General features: G+C 37.0%; 1 protein-coding gene across 1 annotated transcript in view; it reads left to right on the top strand.

Annotated features, from left to right (window-relative positions):
• The window catches only part of LOC150097253 (THUMP domain-containing protein 1), a 75,469-nt gene that overhangs the window by 18,094 nt on the left and 33,097 nt on the right, over positions 1-24,278 (top strand). The window contains exon 2 of the mRNA XM_090406892.1: positions 14,138-14,349. Coding sequence (XP_090263018.1) covers positions 14,161-14,349 — 189 coding nt within the window. The 5' untranslated portion in view covers positions 14,138-14,160. The remainder of the gene's footprint in view (positions 1-14,137; positions 14,350-24,278) is intronic.

Here is a 24,278-nt window from a genome sequence, read left to right as displayed (position 1 = left end):
CTTCTGCTTATTCACGATGCTTTGCAATTTACATTCTTTTAATATGTCCTCATACTCCACATTCCAAAGACCACTGACCACCTTTGTGAATCTTCTCTGGATCCTTTCTAACATATCCTCATTCACCATGAAAACCTGGTGATCAAATCTGTGCACAATAATCCATATGAGATCTGATCGAAGCCTTTCTGCATGTCAGTGTCCTCCTCATCATTGCCATTATTCTATGTCACTTCACAAGTTGTGAAGAGGCCACAACTGAAATTTGGGGCAGTGCAGAACCGAATTTCAGGTCCTTGTCCACCACCACCACCACTTGAATCTCCTCTATCTCCTTTGAAGTTTACCCCCCCAAGTGTATACTTTGTATCTCATCGTTGCTTACCAAATTTCAAAACTTTGCAACATTGAACTAATAGTTCCACTTACCTGGCCATTCATGTAATCTCTTTAAGTCCTCCTGTAAGGCTATAACATCTGCTCGGTTCTGCATATCACTCAGTTAAACCCATCCCAATATCATTAATATACAAGTTGAACAACAATGTTCCCAAAACTGACCCTTGCGGCCACAGCTAGTGACCTTCCTCTTTCGGGATACTGCATCTCCATATACAACTTTCTATTACCTATCTGACAGCCAGTCACCGATCCAACTCAGAAGTCTGTTATCCAATCCCCCCATCTGTTTGTTTATTTAAAAGCTTGTCATGTGACAGTCTATCAAAAGCTTTTGCAAATTCTAAGTAGACCACTGTATATTCATCTCCCTTGTCCAAGACGTTTGTCACCTTGTTATAGTACATAAGTAAGTTAATAAAGCATGATCTTCCTTTAACAAACTCATGCTGACAACTACAGAGAATACTGCTGTTACCAACCCATTCCTGTATCCTAGTTCTCACCAATCTCTCTAGTACCTTCACCACAACTCCAGATCACCTTTATGCAGTGAAACAATTTTACCTTCCTTCCTTCAACTCTTTTGGAACCTATGCTGTTGTAAGACTATTATTAAACAGGCATGCCAGTGCTGCTGTCAATTCCCTGGAACATTCTGTTAGGACATGTAGTGATATGTCATCAAGTTTATTTCCTCATATTCCTCCTGCTCACAACTGATCTATCTTCTCCTATGTCTTCTACACCAGTGCTTCCCAAACTGGGGGCCGTGAAATAATGAAAACAAATTTAAAATGTTTTAAGACTAAGTAGATATATTTTTTTAATATATTTTATTATTTATTATTTCTTTGTTATTTTTTATATTTTAATGGAAAAAATCACACATTGGTGTTGGTTTACAAATTTTCAAATAATTCACCTGATATTGACTATGTGCAGCAGTATTGAAACACATCCATCACATTAAATTTTTATTTTCTTTTATGTTTTTAATTCTTACTTTGTTTATTATTAATCGTTTTACATTTCATGCACTTGTACTGCAAATGTACAATAACAATATATCTATCTATATAAAAATATAAGATAATGTGCCATGTCAAATGAGGTATGTAAGATGCTAAAAATGTAATTTTGCATTTGATTTTTGCAATATTCACTGTGTATGTTTTATATTGAATATACAGGGTGTTCGGGATAAATTTGACATATTTATAATTAATTATATTTTTCCGTAAGTTACATGTATTAACACACACTTCTCTTCATTTAAAAGTTTGGACCCTTCTTCATTCATATACAAGATGTCAGAAAGGATGGATAGCTGGAACCCACCTGAATCATGGAAGAGAATAACTTGTATCATGATGATTCGTGCCCGCCATCAAAATAAGGATATTACGACTGCTGCCCAATGCTCCCTGAATACAGTAAAAACAATCAGGCATGAACTAGAGACTTGCAATGGTGACTACGAGGATGTAGCAAGAAGAAAGATCCCTAGCAGACGATCTGATTGCGTTCGTACAGCAGAATTCCTCGCAAATCTGCAGGAACAGGTGTTGAAGAACCCTGGCATTGGAATTCGGGCTTTGTTCGTGGAGTTGCTAACTGTAGTCAAGCCCTGGATAACAAGGGTAGCCAATGGTAGGCCGTATGTATGGCAGCAGGATTTGGCCCCTTGCCACACCTCTGGGAAAAGTCAAAAATGGTTGTCTGAAAATTTCTACGACTTCACCAGTCCAAATGTTTGGCCTCCAAACTCCCCAGACCTTAACCCCATGGATTATTTTGTATGGGGCGCAGTTGAAAAAGACACCAATCGCACTTCCAGTAATACAAAAGCCCAGTTAATGGATAAAATTAAAACAGTTTTTGCGGCCCTTCCCAGGGAGACTGTAGCATCAGCTTGTTCGAGGTTCCGAAGCAGAATTGAAGCTGTGATCGATGCTAATGGTGGTTATTTTGAGTAAATCTTGTTGATAGTATTGTAATTAACTCTGCCTGTAATGTTTTTTTGTCAATTCATTAAATTTAATAGATACAAAGAAGATTTTCTTTTTCCTTACGAAACTGTCAAATTTATCCCGAACACCCTGTAAATACAATAAATATTAAAATAATATATGTCTGTATTAAGGGTTTTTTTTTTTTCGATGGGGACTGTGAAATATTTTAATTTTAATTACTTCCCAAACTTATGGATGTGAAGGGGCCTTTACATCCATAAGTTTGGGAAGCACTGCTCTACACTTCAGTTTATAACAATTTCACCCTGATGAGGATGAAACACCCTTATAAATTGATCACCTCAACAATATCTTCTGCAGCAGTTACCTCTACCATTTTCATTCATTAACATAATCTTACCATAATCATTCTTTCTTCCTTCTACTTGCCATATATCTGAAAAAACTCTAGGATTTTTCTTTGCCTGATTTGCTAATTTTTGTTAATACTGCACTTTTGTTGTGCTTACCAAGTCACTATCCTGACTTGCTCTTCATACTCTTCATGAAACTGATTATCATCATTATTCATCTTATACTGCTTCCATATTTCATGCTTAATCTCCCTCATTCATTCATTTTACACCTACCAAAATTTTGAAACCTTTGAAATATCTGAAATGGTTTACTTTATTAATATCAGAGATTCTTTGATTTAGCTTTGATTTATATACATGGCAGTCCATTTCAATATATATATATATATATATATTACAGCCATTGTCCGCGCGGTTAGCCTAGTGGCTGTGCGCTTTGCAACCATATGCCTGGGGAAGGAGTGTCCCAGGTTCGATTCCCGTCGTAGATGTGAGGAATTTGAGGATCTTCCTCAGGCATAGCCAAGTTAGCCGGTCTTGGGCGCGGGCAGTAGGGTTTTTTCCTGCCAGTTTATCTGGCGTTTTTCATCCTGCAAGCAGGCAAACCGGCCCCATGAACATACGCCTCTACAGTCAAAAATATATCCCCCCCCCCCAGCGGCAGACCAGGCGACAGGTCGGTTGGGAGTGGTACTAACAAGAAGTCGCATCTAAGTAACATGCGGACTCTGCATAGGAAGCGGGAATAACGCGTAGTGAAAGAAGAAGAAGATATTACAGCCATTGTCGATCCACTGCTGGATGAAGGCCTTTCCAAGATTACTCCAAAACTGTGGATTCCAGTACTAAAGAAGTACTGGATTGGATTGGTCGTTTTTCGTCTCGTGGAATCCAATCCACTACTTCTTTTGTCCATCACAAATGGGCAAAAATCCAATCCAGTCCATGGCTCTCCTTTCCCATGTTACTCCTGCAAATCTGATGATATCATCACTCCATCACGATTTAGTTCGGAATCATGGTCGTTTTTCCTCTCGTGGAATCCAATCCAGTATTTCTTTTGTCCATCACAAATGGACAAAAATCCAATCCTGGAATCCAATTAATTCTAGTACTAAAGAAGTACTGGATTGGATTGCTCGTTTTTCCTCTTGTGGAATCCAATCCAGTAGTACTTCTTTTGTCCATCACAAATGGACAAAAATCCAATACTATAATCCAATCCAGTACTTCCTTTGTCCATCACAGATGGACAAATGAAGTACTGGATTGGATTCCACGAGAGGAAAAACGACCACAATGCCGAACTAAATCATGATGGAGTGATGATATCATCAGATTTGCAGGAGTGACATGGGAAAGGAGAGCCATGGACAGACAGTTTTGGAGTAATCTTGGAAAGGCTTTCATCCAGCAGTGGATCAACAATGGCTGATGATATATATATATATATATATATATGCTTTTTGGTATGAAGAGATTGATTGTAAGTTATGCTAGAGGTTGTTCATATTGAAATTGGTTAAAAACCTGATTGGAGTAACTGAACCCAACCATTTTATCAAGAAAGTTTTCATATTTCAGAAAAATGTAGTATGCAGTAATTATTCTGTTATTAAAAATTAAAAAAAATAAAAAATACATATTAAAAATTTGATTGAATTAATTAGCGCAGAAAAAATCTGCTCGTTGGTACTCAAGTGGAAAGGAGTTAGAGAAATAAATAGTTGTTCCTCTCCTCAAGAAAGGGGAAGGGATTCCATTTCAGTTAAATAAATCTGTGCACCTTTTTTTTAATTATAAAAATAGGTGCACAGAAATTAAGAATTTAAAAAGTTATTAGTGAAAATAAAAGTAAAATATGATTTCCTGCTCCTAAGGTTGGTTGATTGGTAGAGCCTCTGCTACTAATGGCTCATGCAAAAAGTTAAGCAAGTTTGAGTGTGGTTAGTAGTTGGAAAGGAGTAAATCGTTTAATGCTGTTGGGACACTCTCCCTCGATGAGTCTTTGGACTCCCTGGAGGTGTCACATAATAATAATAATATTTGCCAAGAATGATTACTTTGCCTAAACACTGTAGTATCTGCTGGCGACAAGATTTCCTCATCTATAAAACACTTACTAGTCCAAAATATACATAATTATCAGATGTAACATGCAAGTTGTTGGTGGTTGCCTTGTTAATTGACTAATAGCAAAAACAGCTTACTGCATCCCAGAATGAATCCTTTTTTGAATTTTATGTATTCCAGTTTTTAAAAGTGTGTTTGTTGCTAGTCCATTTTTTATAGAAAATCATTTATAAATGTAAAGAGAAGTATGAATGAAAAGGAATTTGATAATTCAAATTCTTTTTCATTCATACAGCCAAAAAAAAAAAAAAAATAATAATAATAAATTAATAATTAAAAGCTGGGCCATGCCTTACTTCATGTAATATACATCTGTTATATTATCTGTAGACTGGTCCTTCCTCTTCCTCCCTTGCTGCTTTCTTTCTTCTCTTCTTACTCCTTCCCACGGATGCTATCAGAGTATTCGAGGGGAATCTTTCCTATTTTGCTGTGTCATTTCGTCTTGTGCTAATAGGACATTATCAAACACTATAACATGATCAGGCCATCAAAAAATGTTCATACCGCATTGTCCGTCACGCGGGTTACCAAGGGACGCATTTGGGTATAAGGCAGAGGAACCTGTTCAAAAAATATGTTAGTCTCCCTTAGACAGCACTCTGCTAGAGGAAACTCCATCAATGGACCCGCTAGCCGTTTGGGGAGATGTTTAGGAGCAGCACAAAGAAATGGTTATGCAAAAGGATGGAAATGGCAACGACAATGGCACCAGACTATGTCTTTAGGCAACCGGAAGGCTAGACTTAGTCGGGCTTTCTTTGACCAAGATGAGAGGCTCTGGAACTGTCAACCTGGATAAGGGGTGGAAGCTCTACTACTCTGGTGTGAGCCCGACAATGTCTGCTCAGGCGGGTGTGGGGATACTCACAAGCCTCCAGCTGTCAGACTGTGTTGCTGAGTGGATCCCATTGGGGGGATGGGTATGTGTGTTACGGCTTCGAATGAAAAAATGATTTGGCTGTGGTGCAAGCCTATACACCTAATCTGGAGTCAGAATACTCTGCCTTCCTAGAGGAAGTGGATGCTGCTTTTGACAGGGTGGCAGACATGGAATCAGTCCTGCTAATGGGTGACCTCAATGCACATGTTGGAACAGATGACCAGACATGGAGGGGGTGTGGTTGGGAAGAATGGCGCCCCTGACCTTAACGTGAATAGGTTGAAATTATTGGACTTCTGCTGTACTAACAGCTTGTCCATAATGAATGCCTTCTTTCAGCACCGAGAAGTCCATAAGTATACCTGGCACAGGGATGCACTTGAACAAAGGTCTCTGATTGACTTCTTTATAGTCTCAGCAGACCTATTTTCCTCAGTGTTGGACGTTCGTGTGAGAAGAGGGGCAGAACTGTACACTGACCACCACCTTGATGTGTGCACTCTACGGCTTCAGAAACCAGATGCTACCATCAATGCTGGTAGGCCTTAGCGGCTATACTGCGTGAAACGGGAGACATTGGAAAATGATTCTGTGAGGAAGAATTTTGCAGATGACATTTCCTCCAGGTTCAAAGAGATTCCCAAGCATACTGCAAATGTTGAGGAGGAGTGGAAGCTGTTCAGAACAGCTGTCACTGCCCCTGCACTCTCATGCTGTTGCAGAAAGCGGCTCGGCGTGGCAACGGGCAGTGAGAAAAGGATACCTTGGTGGAACCAAGAAGTCCAAAAAGCTGTTCGGGTAAAAAAAAAAAAAAAAAAAAAAAAAAAGGAGGCCTACCTAACATGGCTTAGGGTCAGGTCACCTGAGATGCATTTGTGGTATGCCGAGGCATGAAAAGCTGTTGCTGAGGCAGTAAAGACAGCAAAGCAGACGGCTTGGGAATCCTTTGGAGAAAGATTAGGCTCATCCTATGCAAATACAAACAAAGTATTCTGGCAGACCATCCACCGCCTTCGAGGGAGGAAATCGTGCACAGAAAGGGCAATTAAGGCCTCTGATGGTGTACTTTTAACAACCGAGAAGGATATCCTCCACAGATGGAGGGAATACTTTGAGAGCCTTCTTAACCCGGGTGGCTCAGCAGTTATGGACATCCAAGAGGATCAGGGCAATCACTAGTCTCACAGCAGAAGAGGTCCATTTAGCAATAAAATTGCTAAAATCGGGCAAGGCTGCTGGCGATGATGAAATTCAGCCCAAAATGCTAAAAGCCTTAAATCGAGACGGTGTTCTCTGGCTGACTCAAGTGTGTCAGGCTGCTTGGATATCTGGGTGAGCACCAAAGCAATGGCAGACAGGCATAATAATACCAGTCTTTAAGAAGGGAGACCAGAAGGATTGCAATAACTATTGTGGCATCTCTCTGCTCAGCCTGCCTGGGGAAAGTGTAAGCTAAGTGCTTGGAAAGATGGTGCAGGAGCATAGTTGAGTCAAAGTTCCAGGAAGAACAATGTGGCTTTCATCCTGGTAGAAGCACAACTGACCAAATCTTCACTTTAAGGCAAGTCTTTGAGAAATCTTGGGAATATGCCAAGACTGTCCACACATGTTTTGTGGACTTGGAGAAGGCATATGACCAGGTTCTCGGGATAAGCTTTGGTAAGTAGTACTGGAGTATGGAGTGGATGGCCAACTATTAGCTGCCATCAAGTCCCTGTATGAATGCCCAGAGTTTTGTGTCAGGGTAAACAGCACAAAGTCTGAACCTTTCACAGTCTCTGTTGGCCTGTGCCAAGGGTGTGTTCTGTCACCCCTCCTTTTCATAATATTTATGGACTGGATTGATAGGCACAGCTGAGGCAGTGAGTATGTCAGAATTGGAAGATGTAGCATTGGAGGTCTGCTTTTTGCAGATGACCTAGTTCTGCTTAGCTCTTCCACAGATGATCTCCAGCGGACCCTGGATAGGTTTGTAGCTGTTTGTGCAGATGCCAGAATGAAGATCAGTGTGGCCAAAACTGAAACATTTGTGGTCTCAAGAGAACAATCCCAGTGCACTCTAAATGTAAATGGAGTCCCAATGAGGTAGGTGGAGAAGTTTAAATACCTTCGGTCCATATTCACCAATGATGGAAAATGGGATATAGAGATAGATACTCGAATTGGCTTAGCAAGCTCAATATTGCGGGAGCTTGGCTGTTCGGTAGTATTGAAGCGGGAGTTAAGCCAGAAGGCAAAGCTGGCTGTCTTCAATACAGTCTATGTCCCCATCCTCATCTATGGTCATGAGAGTTGGGTAATGACTGAAAGAATGCGGACACGAATCCAAGCGGCTGGAATGAGGTTCTTTCGAGGGATTGCGGGGCTGACAAGACTCGACAGAGACAGAAGCTCTGCAATTCGGGAAACCCTCAATACTCAACTGCTGCTTCTCCGTGTTGAGAGATCACAGTTACGTTGGTACGGGCACCTGATCAGAATGCCACAAGAGAGGCTCCCTCAGCAGGCCCTCTTTGCCAAGCCAGAGGGTGGGAGGTCACGTGGAAGGCCAAGGATTCGTTGGATAGATTATATCCAAAACCTTGGGTGGACACGTTTGAGAATCCCAGTATAACACCTGAGCTTGGTGGCAGAGGATCGTGAGCATTGGAAGTTCCTCTTGTAGCTGTTGGGTCCACAACCCAATTAGGAAAGGTGGGCCTTGAAGATGCACGTAGGTATGTATGTAAGCATAATTTTAAAATGGAATGAAAGGATAATAGAAGCTAGAATAAATATAGATAGAGGCTATTTAACAATAATTGGTTTATATGCTCCAGAAGAAGAAAGAGAACAGGCTAAAACTCTTGGGGGGGTAAGACCCTGCAACCCCTAGAGAGCACGTCCCCTGGCTGGCAGATAGGGAAACCCACCATCTGTGTGTGTGTGGGGGGGGTGGTCCGAATATACTGAATAAGGACTTGTGAACCAACAGGGCCATAAGGGGCAATCATCTTGATTGTAAGGGAAGTGGCACTCCCATGGACCCCTAGCTGGATCTATCTTCTTCTCCTACTTTGAGGAAGATCCACTTACTTTAATCCTTCCTATAAGGCCTTATCAGCGAATTCTTCTTATTTTATGATCCTTATGCAGGGGCGTAGCTAGAGGAGGACGGAAGGGACAGTCCACCCCAGGCAGCACTTTGAACATTTTTGAACTTTTCCAGTTAATTCTAAAATACAGTCTCGGGAACTCAGTTCCAACTATTGTAATACTACAGTGAATTTTCCTCACAATTGCTATAAATGTTGCTAGTTGTGAGAGGAGTTTTTCTAAATGAAATTGATTAAGAATTACCATACTATATTACTATGAAATAGACTTCGCCAATGTCATAGACAAATTTGCTAACAGAAAAGCAAGAAAAATAACATTTTAGAATGTTGAAATTAAAGATTTACTATGAAGTAAACATAGTGTTTTAATTTATTTCCCTATACGTCGTTTTGACTTTTTGTAGAATTTTTGGTTTGTATTGAGAGGTGCGGCAAACTCGAAGACTGCCCCAGGTGGCAAAAGCTCTAGCTACACCACTGCCCTTATGCTATTAGAGTACTGGAGGGCCATGGGGTCTTTTCATTTTTGGCCTTACAACTATGCCCTCTCTATAAACGTTACTATAATTCTTCTATAATCTTCTCTTCCCCCCCCCTTCAATATACTCTATTCCTCCTATGAGTTTAAATTTGGAAGAAGGCTAGTTCAGAAGCCTTAAGGTAGCAGCCCTACCACTGAACTATTCCATTGTCAGGCTAGTCCCCTGACATGAAGAACATAATTCTACTTGTAAGCTGAGAGAAGAAGATAATCAGATTGAATCTATGGAAAACGACCCTGGAATGGAAAAGGTAAAACAAAAATGGAAACGACAAAATATAATACACATAGCAAACTGGAATGTAAGAGGAATAGCATATAAAGAAATAGAATTAGACCAACTATTATATGAAAGAAATTTTAACATAGCAGTAATCACTGAAACAAAAAAGAAAGAAATTAAAAGGAACTATGAGAACTGAAAATTTCATGTGATATCCAGTGGAGTTGACAGAGACCAAAGAGCACAAACAGGAGTCATGATTTGGATTCATAACTCCCTTTCAAAACAGTTAAAACATTATAAATTATGGAATGAAAGAACAATAGAAGCTAGAATAAAAAATATATAAGGCTATTTAACAATAATTGGTTTATATGCCCCAGAAGAAGGAAGAGAACAGGATAATATTGATTTTTATAATCAGCTATAAAACATATATAATAAAATAAATAAAAATGATTACGTAATTTTAGCAGGAGACTTAAATGCAAGAATTGGAAATTAAAATTAATAACAATATAGGAATACATGGAAAACATACTCTAAACAGGAATGGTAAAAACTTGATTGACTTTGTAGTTTATAATAAATTAAAAATAATGAATTTCTATATAAACATAAAGACATGCATAAATATACTTGGGCAGCAAGAGGATGATAATCAATATTAGATTATTTTATATTAAATGAAAAGACATCAAAATTTTCACTAGATGATAGAGTTCACGGAGGATATGAAATAAGCAGTGACCACTTCCTTGTTAAAATAAAATTAAGATCACCACCTAAATGGCTACAAGTAACAAGAACAGAAAGAAAATTTGAAACATTTGTTTATAAAACTAGACTATTGAATGACACAAATGTACAATGGCTATATGAACAAATAATTAACCAATATCTAGATAAAAATAAAACAAAATGAAGAAATAGAATGGCTTAATATAAAAACGATACTAAATGCAGCAGCAAATGAAAGCTTAGGAAAGACCAAAAAATTCAATAAAAGGAAAAAACTGAGGATCTGGGATGATAAAATCAAAGAAATAATCAAAAAGGAAAAAAAAAGCCTATCACAAATGGTTAAGCAGTAAAAAATTAGAAGATGAAATAGAATATAAAAGAATATGAGCCATAGCTAAAAGAGAAGTCAGAAAACGACAGAGAATCATGGAACAAATTTGTTTCTAATTTAGAACATGATTTATATAAAATAAGACCCAATGTATATAAGATTTTGAAACACCTAAATGCAGATACTAAAGAAAACAAACTTAAACACTAAATTGAAATTAGAAAAATTTCTACACAGAATTGTGGACAGATAAATATTTTAAAAAAGACAACTGGCAAACATTTAATGAAAAGGAAATAACTAAAGAAGAATTAGAAATCAGCCTGAAAGAAACAAGAAACAGAAAATCACCTGGAGAAGATAAGCTAGGTTCAGAACTATATAAATATGCAGGAACAAGATTCAAAGAAAGACTTATTATTTTTAAATAAAATTTATTCAACTGGTATCCCTCCAGTAGAACGGAAAAAAGTAATTGATTCCTATCTTTAAAAAGGGTAATAGAGATGATCCTAAAAACTATAGAGGTATCAGTATACTAAATTCCTGTTACAAAATGTATAGCAGAATCTTAAATCAAACTAATGAAATATTCCAAAAACTTTATTTTAGAAGTACAGAATGGATTTAGAAAAGAATGATCATGTATAGACCTGCCTTTTGCCTAAAATTAATAATAGAGAAAAGAAGAGAAATACAATTTAGAAACATATATTGCATTTATTGACTTTGAAAAAGCATTTGACAAAGTTAAAAGAAACATATTATTTAGCATATTAAAAGAAAGACAAATACCAATTAATAATATTCTAAAAGCTATCACAAGTATATATATGAAAATAATTAAATACAAATAAGATTAAATCACGAGCTATCATATACGAGAGAGATAAACCAAGGGGTCCGACAGGGAAGTCCCCTCTCTGCAACTCTTTTTAATATTTACTTAAATGAAATAATAATAAAATGGAATAAAAATTTGCATCAAGGAATTAAACTTTCTCCTACAGTGAACTTAAACACTCCCCTTTTTCCCGACAACCAAATAATAATTGCAAATTCTGAAGATAACTTGCAGAAAGCTATTTTAGATCTAAATAAGATAGCCAGAGATTATGATATGATAATATCAACAGAAAAATCAAAAACTATGGCCTTTATAGGACAGGATCCAGCAAGAACTAAAATAGTAACAGATAACAAGATCTTAGTACAAGTGAATTCATTTAACTACCTAGGATGTAAGATCACATATGAAAATGAAAAAGATAAACGTAAAAATTGCAAAATATTTAAAAATAACAGGTGTAGTTAACTCTATATTTAAACCAAACCTAGTTCAAAAACAAACCAGACTAAAAGTATACAATACATTAGACCTGCACACTTAATGTATGGAAGTGAAATCTGGACAATAAAACAAAAAGACAAACAAAGATTAATAACAGCAGATATGAAGTTTATGAGAAAACTGCAAAGTAAACTCTATTTGATCACAAAAGAAACGAAGAAATTATGAAAGAATTAAACCAAGAATCAGTAATTGAAAAAATTAAAAAATATAAACATAAATGGATGGAACACGTTCAAAGAATGAAAACAGAAAGATTACCAAAACAAACCTTAAAGTACAAGCCATTAAGAAAAAGAAAACCAGGACGTCCTCTTAAACGATTCAACGATGAATTCTAAGGCCGGAACAGGCCATACTAGGCCAAAATCCTTGATACGCATGATGATGATAATTTTAAAAATAAGTTTGCAGTAGAAATGTTTAAGCTCACTTTATGCTATTGTTAGTAGATTTTTTGTAGTAAATTATTATACTTTAAGACCAATGTATTTTTATTATTATTAAGAGAGACCTCCAGGAAGTCTGGGACTCATTGAGATAGGCCACATATTACATGCACCAGCTCTCATACTTATAATTAAATTCATTCACACTGCTTGCACACACACGCACACACACAACATTTAATGGCAATCCACTCCATTCACATAGCACTCTGAGAGAAAAATCCAGATCTCACCCCTTCTTAGCTGCATTCATTTTCAGCTTCTCTTGTCCTTTCTCCATCCTCCATAAAATAAAAAATTCCTTCAACTGAAATGCTCTATGACCCTTTTAAAAGTTGTAAGTCACAATCACATCATCCCTCTTTCTCCTGTTTGCTAGTGTCTGCAGTCAACAAATTCTGAATCTGTCTGCATAATAAGTATTCCACAATCCTGATATAATTTTTAACACTTTCCTTGGCACTTCCTCCACTGCATCAGAATCACAATGGAAACCAGGAGACCAGACCTGCACACAATAGTCCAAGGAAGGTCTTATCAAGACCTTGTAAAGAGACAAAATGACATCCTTATATTTACATATGAAAGTTCCTTTCAACATTGCAATTATCTTTTGAGTTGTATTTGCAATCTTTGCTACATGGCCACTGAACTCCAACTTCCTATCTACAACACTCCAAACTCCCTGGCCTCAGTTTCTTCTACTATAATCCCACCAATATAATATGACATTGGATATCTAATCACGCCAAAGTGCATGACTTTGCATTTGCTGATATTGAACTGACATCCATTTTACCTCATTATGATTATTCTTTTTGCCAGCATCTTTATTTGGTGATGCATTTCTTCATCATTAGCAACTGATCTACCAGGTCCGTAACAACACCTCACTATGTATTTGATCTAGTTGAAATTCCACCTCACACCAGATGGCTTCAAACTCACTGCCACATAAAAAAGTGTTACTACTATTACTAGTATAGGTCTCAACTCTAACTGGATTCAAGTTATCTGATATCATTAGTAGCATGCCCCACCTCTCCTGTCCTGTCTATCCTTCCTAAAAATACTTTTTCCAATTTATATAATTCATGTGTTTAATGTTGTCACTTTAATAGTGCTTTTTGATTTAAGCAATATTTCAGAGACTTTGCCTAATTAAGGTGATATCTTATTTATAATGTAAAAAAAATGCCCCTCCTCTCCTATCCTGTCTATCCTTCCTAAAAATACTTTTTACCATTTATATAATTCATGTGTTTAATGTTATCTTTATTTGGTGATGCATTTCTTCATCACTAGCAACTGATCTACCAGGTCTATAACAACATCTCACTATGTATTTGATCTAGTTGAATTCCACCTCACACCAGATGGCTTCACACTCACTGCTACATAAAAAATTGTTACTACTATTACTAATATAGGTCTCAACTCTACTGGATTCAAGTTATCTGATATCATTAGCGGCATGCCCCTCCTCTCCTGTCCTATCTATCCTTCCTAAAAATACTTTTTCCAATTTATATAATTCATGTGTTTAATGTTGTCACTTTAATAGTGCTTTTTGATTTAAGCAATATTTTAGAGACTTTACCTAATTAAGGTGATATCTTATTTATAATGTATAATTTTTAATTAAAATTGTAGTTAAAAAAAAAGGGAGTTTTAGCATGGACTTCAAAAAAAGGAAACACAAAAAGAACTTCTACATGTCACCCTGGAAGAGACGCAAAGGCAACATACTCCTCCCTGGAATGAAGGGCATTCTTATTACCTGTAACAGCAATGAGAAGGGTTGTGTCAAAGAGGCCTATAATCTTCTGAATGAATATGCTGATAAACTTTATGGACCTGAAAATGTATGTATACTACTAATTGGTTTAATATATAATTGGAACATTCAACAGCATTTAAATTTTAGATAAATCTTGACTTCTGGCTTTTTTTTTTATTTTTTATTTTTCTAAAATATGATATTGAATAGAAATTTTAATAATACAATAGATAAAGCCCTTCAGTAGAAAAGTTTTATCACTTTCTCTTTAACATATATGTTTTTAGGACCAAGTAACTTGACTTCACATATAAAGTAATTTAATTAGATTTATAGATAATTAATCTTGATAGAACAATTGTTTTTATTTATATAGCTGTATATCTGTCAGCTTCTAGATATGCATGTTCTTTGAGATGAAAAGCTTGAATTTCTAAGATGAAAAACCCCTGTCATCTCTCTGTGAAGCTGGCTAATTCACCTTTAGATGAAAAGATTTTGTAATGGTCCCTTGCTTCTTAAACAGGATTCACACTCCAGTCTTTCCAACTGAAAGGTATGATCAATACTGACTTAACTATGCAGGCTCCAGATAATTTTAAAGAAAAGAAAGAAAATTTGTCATCTAAGTAATAGCATATGAAAGTTGTACTCTAGTTCTATATGATTATAATAGACAAGGACCAAGTAACTTGTTTTAATCTTATAACCATCTGCCAGCAATGACTAGGTTACTTGTATATAAAATATAATTTTTGTTAATAAAATATAAGTTTTGAACAATAGTACATAGTTGACTGTCACTGTAGCAAACACCACTATAAGACACTAGTCTGTAAAACAAACTACTGAAAGTTTCGTCCAAAGTTCCATAGGTACAGTGCTATGCTAAAAGAAATTCACTATAGTAAATAATCTGTTATAAAATACTACTTCTATAGTCCTTAGGAATTTGTTATAGTGAGCGTTGACTGTATAAAATAAAATGATTAGAACATTTCTCTCTTATCCCCAAATAACAATCCTAGACCTTTTCTTAACCAGCTATCTTCTTGGCAAATCTGGCCATAACTTTGTCTGTTTCCTTTACTACAGATCATCCTTCTCCCAATCAGTCTTACCCTTGTATCCTGTGGAACTACACGAGTGCTAATTGGGATAACTTTCAGGATTTCTAATGCTTTATTTCTCTGCTTTCTGATTAATGCTTCCACTCTTTTGATTGTAGCATTTGCTCTGATGTGATAACTAAAATTATTCTCTATGGGATGAGTGCTTATATTCCTTGTTTCACTCAAACCCTCAACCCTGGTTCTCAAATAATTGTGCCAAAGCAGTCCAACCCGAAACTTCAGCAATGACGCAAGTCAAAAACTCCAGTCTCTCACTCATCCTACACTGTAGCCTATAACAACTGCAAAAAATAAACAAATTCAAAGTAGACTTTGTAAGGGCCAAATGCAATAAGTTGACTGTCACTGTAGCAAACACCACTATAAGACACTAGTCTGTAAAACAAACTACTGAAAGTTTCGTCCAAAGTTCCATAGGTACAGTGCTATGTTAAAAGAAATTCACTATAGTAAATAATCTGTATGTAAATAATAGTAAATAATATGTGAAGTCAAGTTACTTGGTCCTAAAAACATATATGTTAAATTGAAAGTGATAAAACTTTTCTACTAAAGGGCTTTATCTATTGTATTATTAAAATTCTGGTCTGGGGTCTTTCCCCCAGAGGCAAAGCTACATGCCACCGGACGGGTCCCCCAGGTTGCGGATCGGGGAATGGCCACCAGATATGGTGGCTAATTGCGAATAGCCAATAAGCAGTCCCGGACAAGAAGCGACAATGCTAACAGGATGTGGTGGGTTAGTGGACAACTCCAGTAACTCTATAAAATGCCACAGAAGTCCAATGACGGTACTGCATCAAGGCGAGCTTAGGCTGCCTTAAGCCTAAATCTATATGCTCCTGCTGATTCTCTCCCAAGCTCTTCAAGGAAGACTAAGGGTTTGTTAAATAAGTGTTGATGTGCTGACAGTAAAAAAAATATGATTGAAATCTGATGCCAAAGTACAAGAAAAAAGACTCATGCCGGCTTGGGCAATGCTCGGTCAAACAAGGTCCGTGTCCCCAATTGAGTAATCAGGGTTGGATCGAAAAATCAGTTACTGAAAACAAAGACAAAAAAAATCAACTTCAGGCCTGTAAAGGATGGAATATCAATTGGCACATGGAATGTCCGTACACTCTGGGCAACTGGAAAATTGCAGTTTCTTCAAGAAGAAATGAAGAAATAGAGATGTGATATATTGAGTATTTCAGAAATGAGATGGACATTGTCAGGGGAATCAAATGGTGGAAGAGTTCTCTGGTCAGGAAATGAAAGTAAGCATGAAGCAGGCATAGGTTTCCTGCCAAGTAACAAGGCCTGTCAGGTAATGATAGGATACAAACCAGTTAGTGAAAGAATAATGGTTGCAAGATTCAGTGCCCAACCATTCAAAGATATGCGCCCACTGCAGAGAGTGCAGATGAAAACATTGAGAAATTTTACAGGGATCTACAATTAGTAATTGATGAGGTGCTGAAGCAAGATATACTCATCATTGGAGGAGACTGGAATGCAAAGATTGGCAAAAATAACACAAGATGGGAAAATTTGGATATGGAGAAAGAAATGAACGTGGAGAGATGCTTCTGGAATTTGCCACAGATAACAACCTGATGATTTGCAATATCAAATTCCAACAAAAAGATTGTCATAAATGGACGTGGTGCTCCTTCGATGGCAAACACAGGAATATGATCGACCAGAAATGCAGAACCTCAGTTCAACAGTGCAGATCATTCCAAGGAGCTGATATTGATTCAGACCACAGTTTAGTGATTGCGAATATAAGACTAAAACTGAAACAGAAGCACAAAGGAGAGTTCCAAAAAGCTAGAGACATCTCAAAACTAAATGAAGACAGGCTAAGAACAGCATATCAGAACATATTGGAAACTAAGCTTAAGACCGCAAGTGAAAAACAAAATATAAATACAAGAGCAGAACGACTGACTACAGTGCTAAAAGAAAAGCAGTAGTGGAAGTAATTCCTGAAAGAGAAAAGATCAACAAGAAATAGATAACTCAGGAAACCCTAAAATTGGTACAAGAGAAAAGAGAACTGAAACTTAAAAGAGATAATTCAGAGGCAGCAGATGAGTTATCCCATCAAAAATGCAATGAGGTACGGAAAGCAGCAAGATCTGATAAAGCTAAATGGTTGGAGGACCAGTGCAAAGACATTGAACAGTACTATGGAGAACATAAAACTAGAGAGGTCTATAAACTTATAAGAAAAGTCAATAGGAAGTGGCAAACAAGATCAGTAGCAGTCAAATATGAAAATGGTAAAGTATTGATGGACAAGACATTGCAGCGAACTATATAAAAATCAACTAAATGATACTGCAACAGAAGTAATCAAAGAACTAAAAGTAATCTCTCCACCAGCAGAGATCTTTGAAAATGACATCTTGGAAGAGGAGGTGAATAAGGCTATAAAACATCTCAAGAACAACAGGAGTCCTGGAAATGACAACATAATAGGTGAAATGCTAAAATATTGGGGAGAATCAGTTGTAAAAGAAATACATCAGCTATGTAATGAAATATGGAGATCAGGATATGTTCCCCGAAGAGTGGAAAAAATCGGTCTTGGTTCTTCATAAGAAAGGCAGTGCTTTAGAATGCACCAATTACAGAACTGTTGCATTAATGAGTCATCTTTGCAAAGTGCTGATGAAAATACTAACAGAACGCCTGAAGGGGCATATGGAGGCACATCTGGATGAGCAAGCCGGATTTTGACAAGATCGAAGTACGGTGCAACAAATACTCGCACTAAGACTAATAGCAGAGAAAGCTCAAAGAAAGAACAAAACGATATATTGCTGTTTCATGGACTTCCAAAAAGCATTTGATAATATTGACCAAAATATAACATTGGCCGTCTTGGAATCCTATGGTGTGGACAATAAATTGATTTGCCTGCTGAAAGATATAAACAGCCAAGCACAAGCACAAATCAGGATAGCAGGTGAGACTGGGGATTGGTTTGCCACTAGTCAAGGAACAAGACAAGGGGACCCAATGTCACCAATCATCTTAATCACACATCTGGGAAGAACACTAGATAAGATTAAAGAAGAAGGTGGAGGCATTTCAATAAATGACATGAGAATAAACTACCTCTGCTTTGCAGATGACATCGTCCTGATTGAAGAAGATGCAGCAAGGCTGGAACAGACATTGCAAACACTATACACAGAAGGAAAAAGATATGGACTAAATGTCAACTTTGAAAAAACTAAAACAATGATATTCGGACAACAGGCGTTACTGAACAGAGTTATGATAGACAGATTTCAACTGTAAAATGTGGAACACTTCACATATTTTGGATGTCACATGATGCATGACTTGGACTCCAGAAAAGAGATAAAAATTAGACTAACCAGAGCAACAACTATTTTAAAAGTCATGGACAAAATATGGAAGAGCCGAGCTATAAAGATGCAAACTAAAGTGTGCATTATAGAAACCTGTATCTTCAGCAGCATGCTCTATGGATGCGAGGCCTGGATATTCCTGAGAGAATCTGAAAGGAGGATATTGGCATTTAAGAGGAAGTGCTATAGAAAGATCTTGAGAATAAGCTGGATGCAGAAAGTGAACAATGAGGAAATCTACAGACGAATACAACCAAAAGAAAACCTGATCCAGAAAATAATCAAAAGGAAACTACATCTGTTTGGTCATATATGTAGAATGAATGATGAGAGAAAACTAAAAACGTTGCTGTTTGGAATAATTGAAGGAAAGAACAAAAGAGGAAGACCAAACAGAGAATGGGGCGATGACATCGTCAAATGGTACGGGAACTCTATACACAAAATGAGTCATCTTGCACAAAATAGAATGCAATGGAAGAATCATATCAAGATGACAGCAGACACCTACGGGCATTGGACCCATGGTTGTTGATGATGAAATAATCTGTTATAGAATATTTCTATAGTCCTCAGGAATGGTAGAGCCTCAGGTTGTCTTTTGCTCAAATGATAGTTGAGTTTTCTGTTCCTTTATCAAGGCTGTGGGACATAATTTCTGCCCTTCCATGTTTCCACCTCTCTTTCACATCCTTATGCTACAGTGGTAATGTTTCCAAAAGATGGAAACATTTGTATGGATGACCAAGGTAAATCTCCTTCCATTATTCCATGAACTAGCCACAGTATGCCTCCTGTGATCTTTTGCCAGTACATGAAGAAATGTTCATTAGCTTTGATACTAATAAGCCTCCTGGCTCTGATGGTATTCCTGCAGTTGTACAGGATGGGTGTTAGTTCTGGAGCACAAGTTTTCAGCTTGTGCTCCAGAACTAATGCCCATTTGGTATCACTTCTTCATTCTCATACTCTGGCATCTATCCAATGGAAGCAAGCTTTTATCCACCCTCTTTCAAAAAAGGGAGGCGATTCAGCTATCAAACTATTGCCTTATTGCTCTGACTTCAGTACTCTTGAAAATAATGAAAAATGTCAATAACCAATGATCTTCTCTACTCAAAAATTCACCAATTACTTAGTGATCACCAATATGAATTCTGCCATTCTCTCCACCACAACAGATTTCTCAACTAACCTCATGCATCTTTGATCACAGACAATGACAAAATTGGAGAACCTCAAGACATTTTATTATGGTATTCTTATCCTTTCTTGAGTGGATTGCAAGGTTCCTTTCTAGTTGTTCACTGTGAGTCATGGTAAATGGTTTCTTTTCATCAGAATTTTCAATGTTGGAATATCCCAGGACTGTGCTTTCACCTACACTCTTCTTCGTATACATCAATGATCTTTTCTCTTTCTCTCTGACATCCAGTTCTATAGCTTTGGTGATGACAATACTCTCCATTCATCTTTTTTCACTCTCAAAACCTTGTATTGTCGAGGTGATTCAGGTTTCAAGATAGCTGCTGCCGGGTGAGTTTTATCATCATCATAATCAATTTCCTGATATGTACCTTCAAGGGGTGTTCAGGTCACAGTGACAGCACTACATGATTAACTTTACATTATTATTATTAATCATTATCATTAAATTCCTGATATATACCCCCAAAGGGTGTACAGGATACATTAGTACTACATGAAAAATTTACATCATTACTAACTTCTTATCTACAATTTTCCTTCAAATCAGTCTGTTAAATGTCAAGACTCCAACATTATCAGGTCTTATATTTCTGTTTTCTAAGGCACTTTTTACTGTATCATTCCACCTATATCTTGGTCTTCCTCTGGGTCTTTTTCCTGCCAACCTGGCAGAGAACACTTGTTTTGCTAATCTTTCCTCTCCCATTCTGCTTAAGTGACCATACCACTTGAGATTAGCTCTGCTAACACATTCTTGGATGCTAACAATGTCAAGTTCTTTCCTAATATTCTCGTTTTTAATATGATATTGTCATTGATGCCATCTGTTCATTCACCTAATCTTTCTCAGGACTCTCATATCTGCAGTCGCTAGTCTTTGGTCAAATGTTTTACTTCTAACCCAGTTCTCAGATCCATAAGGTAAAATTGATTTAAAATTTGTCTTGTATACAGCTAATTTAGTGTTTTGACTAATTTCTCTCTTATTCCATATAAATTTATTCAGTTGATTTCCTACCATACCAACTTTGTTGATTCTGTTGTCTATTTCCATATTCAACTAACATCTTCACTAAAAATTGTGCTAAAGTAGCTGAAATGCTTTACTTGTTCTATAAGTTCTCCAATTCGATATTTTCAATGTTTCTGCCTATTTTCGTTGTCTTTTCTTTCTAATGCTGATCTTCTATTACAACCATTATTCAATTTAGTCAGGGAATCTTGCAGTGGATTTATTTAGAATTATAACAATATCCGCACAAAGCAAAGAGCCGAGATTAACACCTCCAACCTTATATCAAGTTTAATATCACTTTCCTTCACAAAGTGATCCATATAGATAATGAATAAGAGAGGGGATAATATACATCCTTGTCTGACACCAGATTTAACATTAAACCATCTTCCTGTACTTCCTTTAATTCTAACTGCTGACTTACAACTCAAATAAAGACTAAGTATTGCTTGATATAATGCCCCACTGACACCATACAACTGTAGTTGTATGCTGTCAGTGGGGCATTGTAGTGTTTTGAATAGCTTCTCTCTCTCTCTCTCTCTCTCGGTACCTTGTCATATGCTTTTTCCAGATCTACAAAACTTAAATACAGATCTTTGTTATATTCCCATGATTTCTCAACTATTTGTCGTAAAGTGAAAATCTAATCCTGACAGCCTCTATTTGGCCTGAATCCAGCTTGTTCTTTACCAAGCTCCTCTTCCACAATCCTTCTCAACTGTTTCTCAAATATACTGGCATAAATCTTACCAGGAGCACTCAGTAGAGAAATACCTCTGTAATTCTCACATTCAGTTTTATTTCCCTTTTTTATATGGGTACAATGAGAGCTCTACTCCAATCATCTGGAATTCTTCCCACTGTCCAGGCCCTCTGAACTATGCAGTGCAGCCACTGCAAGACTTTTATATCCCATTACGTGAACATTTCTGGTCAGATATCATCCACTCCAGCTGCCTTTCCACATTTCATACTTTTGATGGCTTTTTCTACTTCAAGTATGGATATGTATTCCTGATTACATGCCTGGTCAGTGTTTTTTATCACTGTGCTGTCATCACTGCTAATTTCATTTAGCAATTTTTCAAAGTAATTACTTTATACGTCAAGGATATCTTTTTCTTCAGTTTTCATTTCACCTTTATCATCTTTTATTCCTTTTAGAGCACTCTTTCCTCCATTTCCGAGCTTCTCCAACAACCTCTAGAATATCTTGCTACCTTCTTGGTATTTTCTATGTTCTTTCCAAAGTCCTTCCATGACTTTTCTTTAGCCAGTTTTATACAGTGTTTAGCTTTCTTACATTTGTCTCTGTATTCTCTAAGAGCACAAGCTGACTTTTTTGACAGGAACTTTTGATATGCTTTCTTCTTTTCTCCTTCACTGCCTCTTTAACTTCCTGTGACCACCATGGAGTTCTGATTTTTCTATCCTTGCAGACAACCTCACCATATGCCTCTCTGGCTGAATCAATTGGTGTTTTCTTCAGGGCTTGCCGCTGAATCTCCAAGATTTGGTTCCTGTTCCCAAACTTTTTCATTTTTTTCTTGAATAATGTTTGTGTATTTTAGTCTACAGTTCACATCTGAGAGCTGCTCAACTTTTATTCGCTTTAAAACTTTAAAACCGTACATGTTCTTCTTTTCAATATGAAATACAATTTTATTCTGCTCAAGACTAAATAGTGATCACTTCCAATTTCAAATCCTCTATACACTCTCGTGTCCCTGCACCAGGAAGAAAACATCACTATCAACATAGTCAATGAGACTTATCTTATTCCTTGCCTCCTCTCTCCATGTGAATTGGTGCACATTTTTATGTTGGAACATTGCGTTAGTAATAATTAGTCAATGTCCAGAGCAGAATCCAACAGGCATTTGCCATTATTATTAGCTTTGCTCTTTTCTCCAAATTTTTCCAAAATATTTTTGTATGTCTACCAGTCATTTCGTACTCTGCTGTTTAGATCCCCAACAAGGATCAACTTTTTCCTTTTTCATTGTGTCAGTTGCTTTCTCTAAAGCCTCAAAAAATTCCTCCACTTCTACCTTAGTAGGACCATAGGTACAAATAAGTCTCAATGTCCAGTTCCCCATTCTTATATTTGCTCACATCACTCTACGTGAGACTGCCTGCCATTCAAGAAGATTATCCTTGTATTTAGTATTGAATACTATGGTTACTCCTTCTTTTCCTTGATTGTCATTGCCCGAATATAACATTTTGTATTTATTGCTCAGAAAGATCTCGCCAGTTTTGGTCTTTTTTGTTTCAGTCACCCCTATTATGTCGATCTGGTACTTATCTAATTCCTCAGCTAGCTCCATTTCTTTGCCATTCAGGCTTCTTACGTTGATAGTACCGATCTTGAACTCTGGTGATGTTAAGTTTGGGTTTGTTTTCAGATTTGTTCCAGTAGCTGACTTTTTGCTGTTCGCCCTGGTTCCCTGGCGAAAACAATGGGGGGGCCTTGTTTAAATGGGCAACGCCTCAACTGGCATGAAATTTTGTCATGTCGTACCATCATTTTTTATTTTGGTTTAACCAATAAGAATACAATTTGGTCAGCTAAATCCCAAATTGCCAGCCCATCCTTGTCTGTTCAGTATCCAGGTAGATACCTAACAGGGTACACCACGAGAAGGTGAAGATTGGACATTAGGTCAGAAGCCCTGGTCCATTCTCTGCATTCCTTTGAAGGCTATGTGGAGGTTTCCTCTCTGTTATATAGCTTTGACCCTTAAGCACCCCTTATTATTAATCTCCTATCAACAATTTTCCTCCAAAACAATCCATTACTTGTTATATCTAACATTCTGTGCTTCTAAGGCATTTATGACTGAATCAATCCATCTGGACCTTGGGCTTCTTGGGGCCCTTTACTGCCATCTTGGCATCAAACACCTGTTTTGCTAATCTTTCTTCACCCATTCTATTTAAGTGACCATACCATTTTAAATTAGCTCTGCTGACACATTCTTGAATTCTAGTAATGTCAAGTTCCTTTCTAATATTTTTGTTTTTAATATGATTCTGTATTTGATGCCATCAGTTTATTGTCCTAATTTTTCTTAGAATCATCATATCTGTGGTCTCTAGTTTTTGATCAAGTGCTTTATTTCTAACCCAACTCTCAGATTCATAACTTAAAATTGGTTTGAATGCTGTTTTCTCTGCTAGTTTGGTGTTTTGGCTAATTTCTCTGTTATACCATATAAATTTATGATGCTGGCTACCCACCATACTTGCTTTGCATATTCTGTTGCTATTTCCAGATTTA

The sequence above is a fragment of the Typopeltis vanoorti genome, chromosome 17 (genome assembly GCF_054136105.1).
Source record: "Typopeltis vanoorti isolate ZY-2024b chromosome 17, IOZ_Tvanoo_1.0, whole genome shotgun sequence".
In the NCBI taxonomy this organism is placed as follows: Eukaryota; Metazoa; Arthropoda; class Arachnida; order Uropygi; family Thelyphonidae; genus Typopeltis; species Typopeltis vanoorti.
Note: the sequence above shows the minus strand (reverse complement) of the source record. Positions and strands in the feature narration are given on the sequence as shown.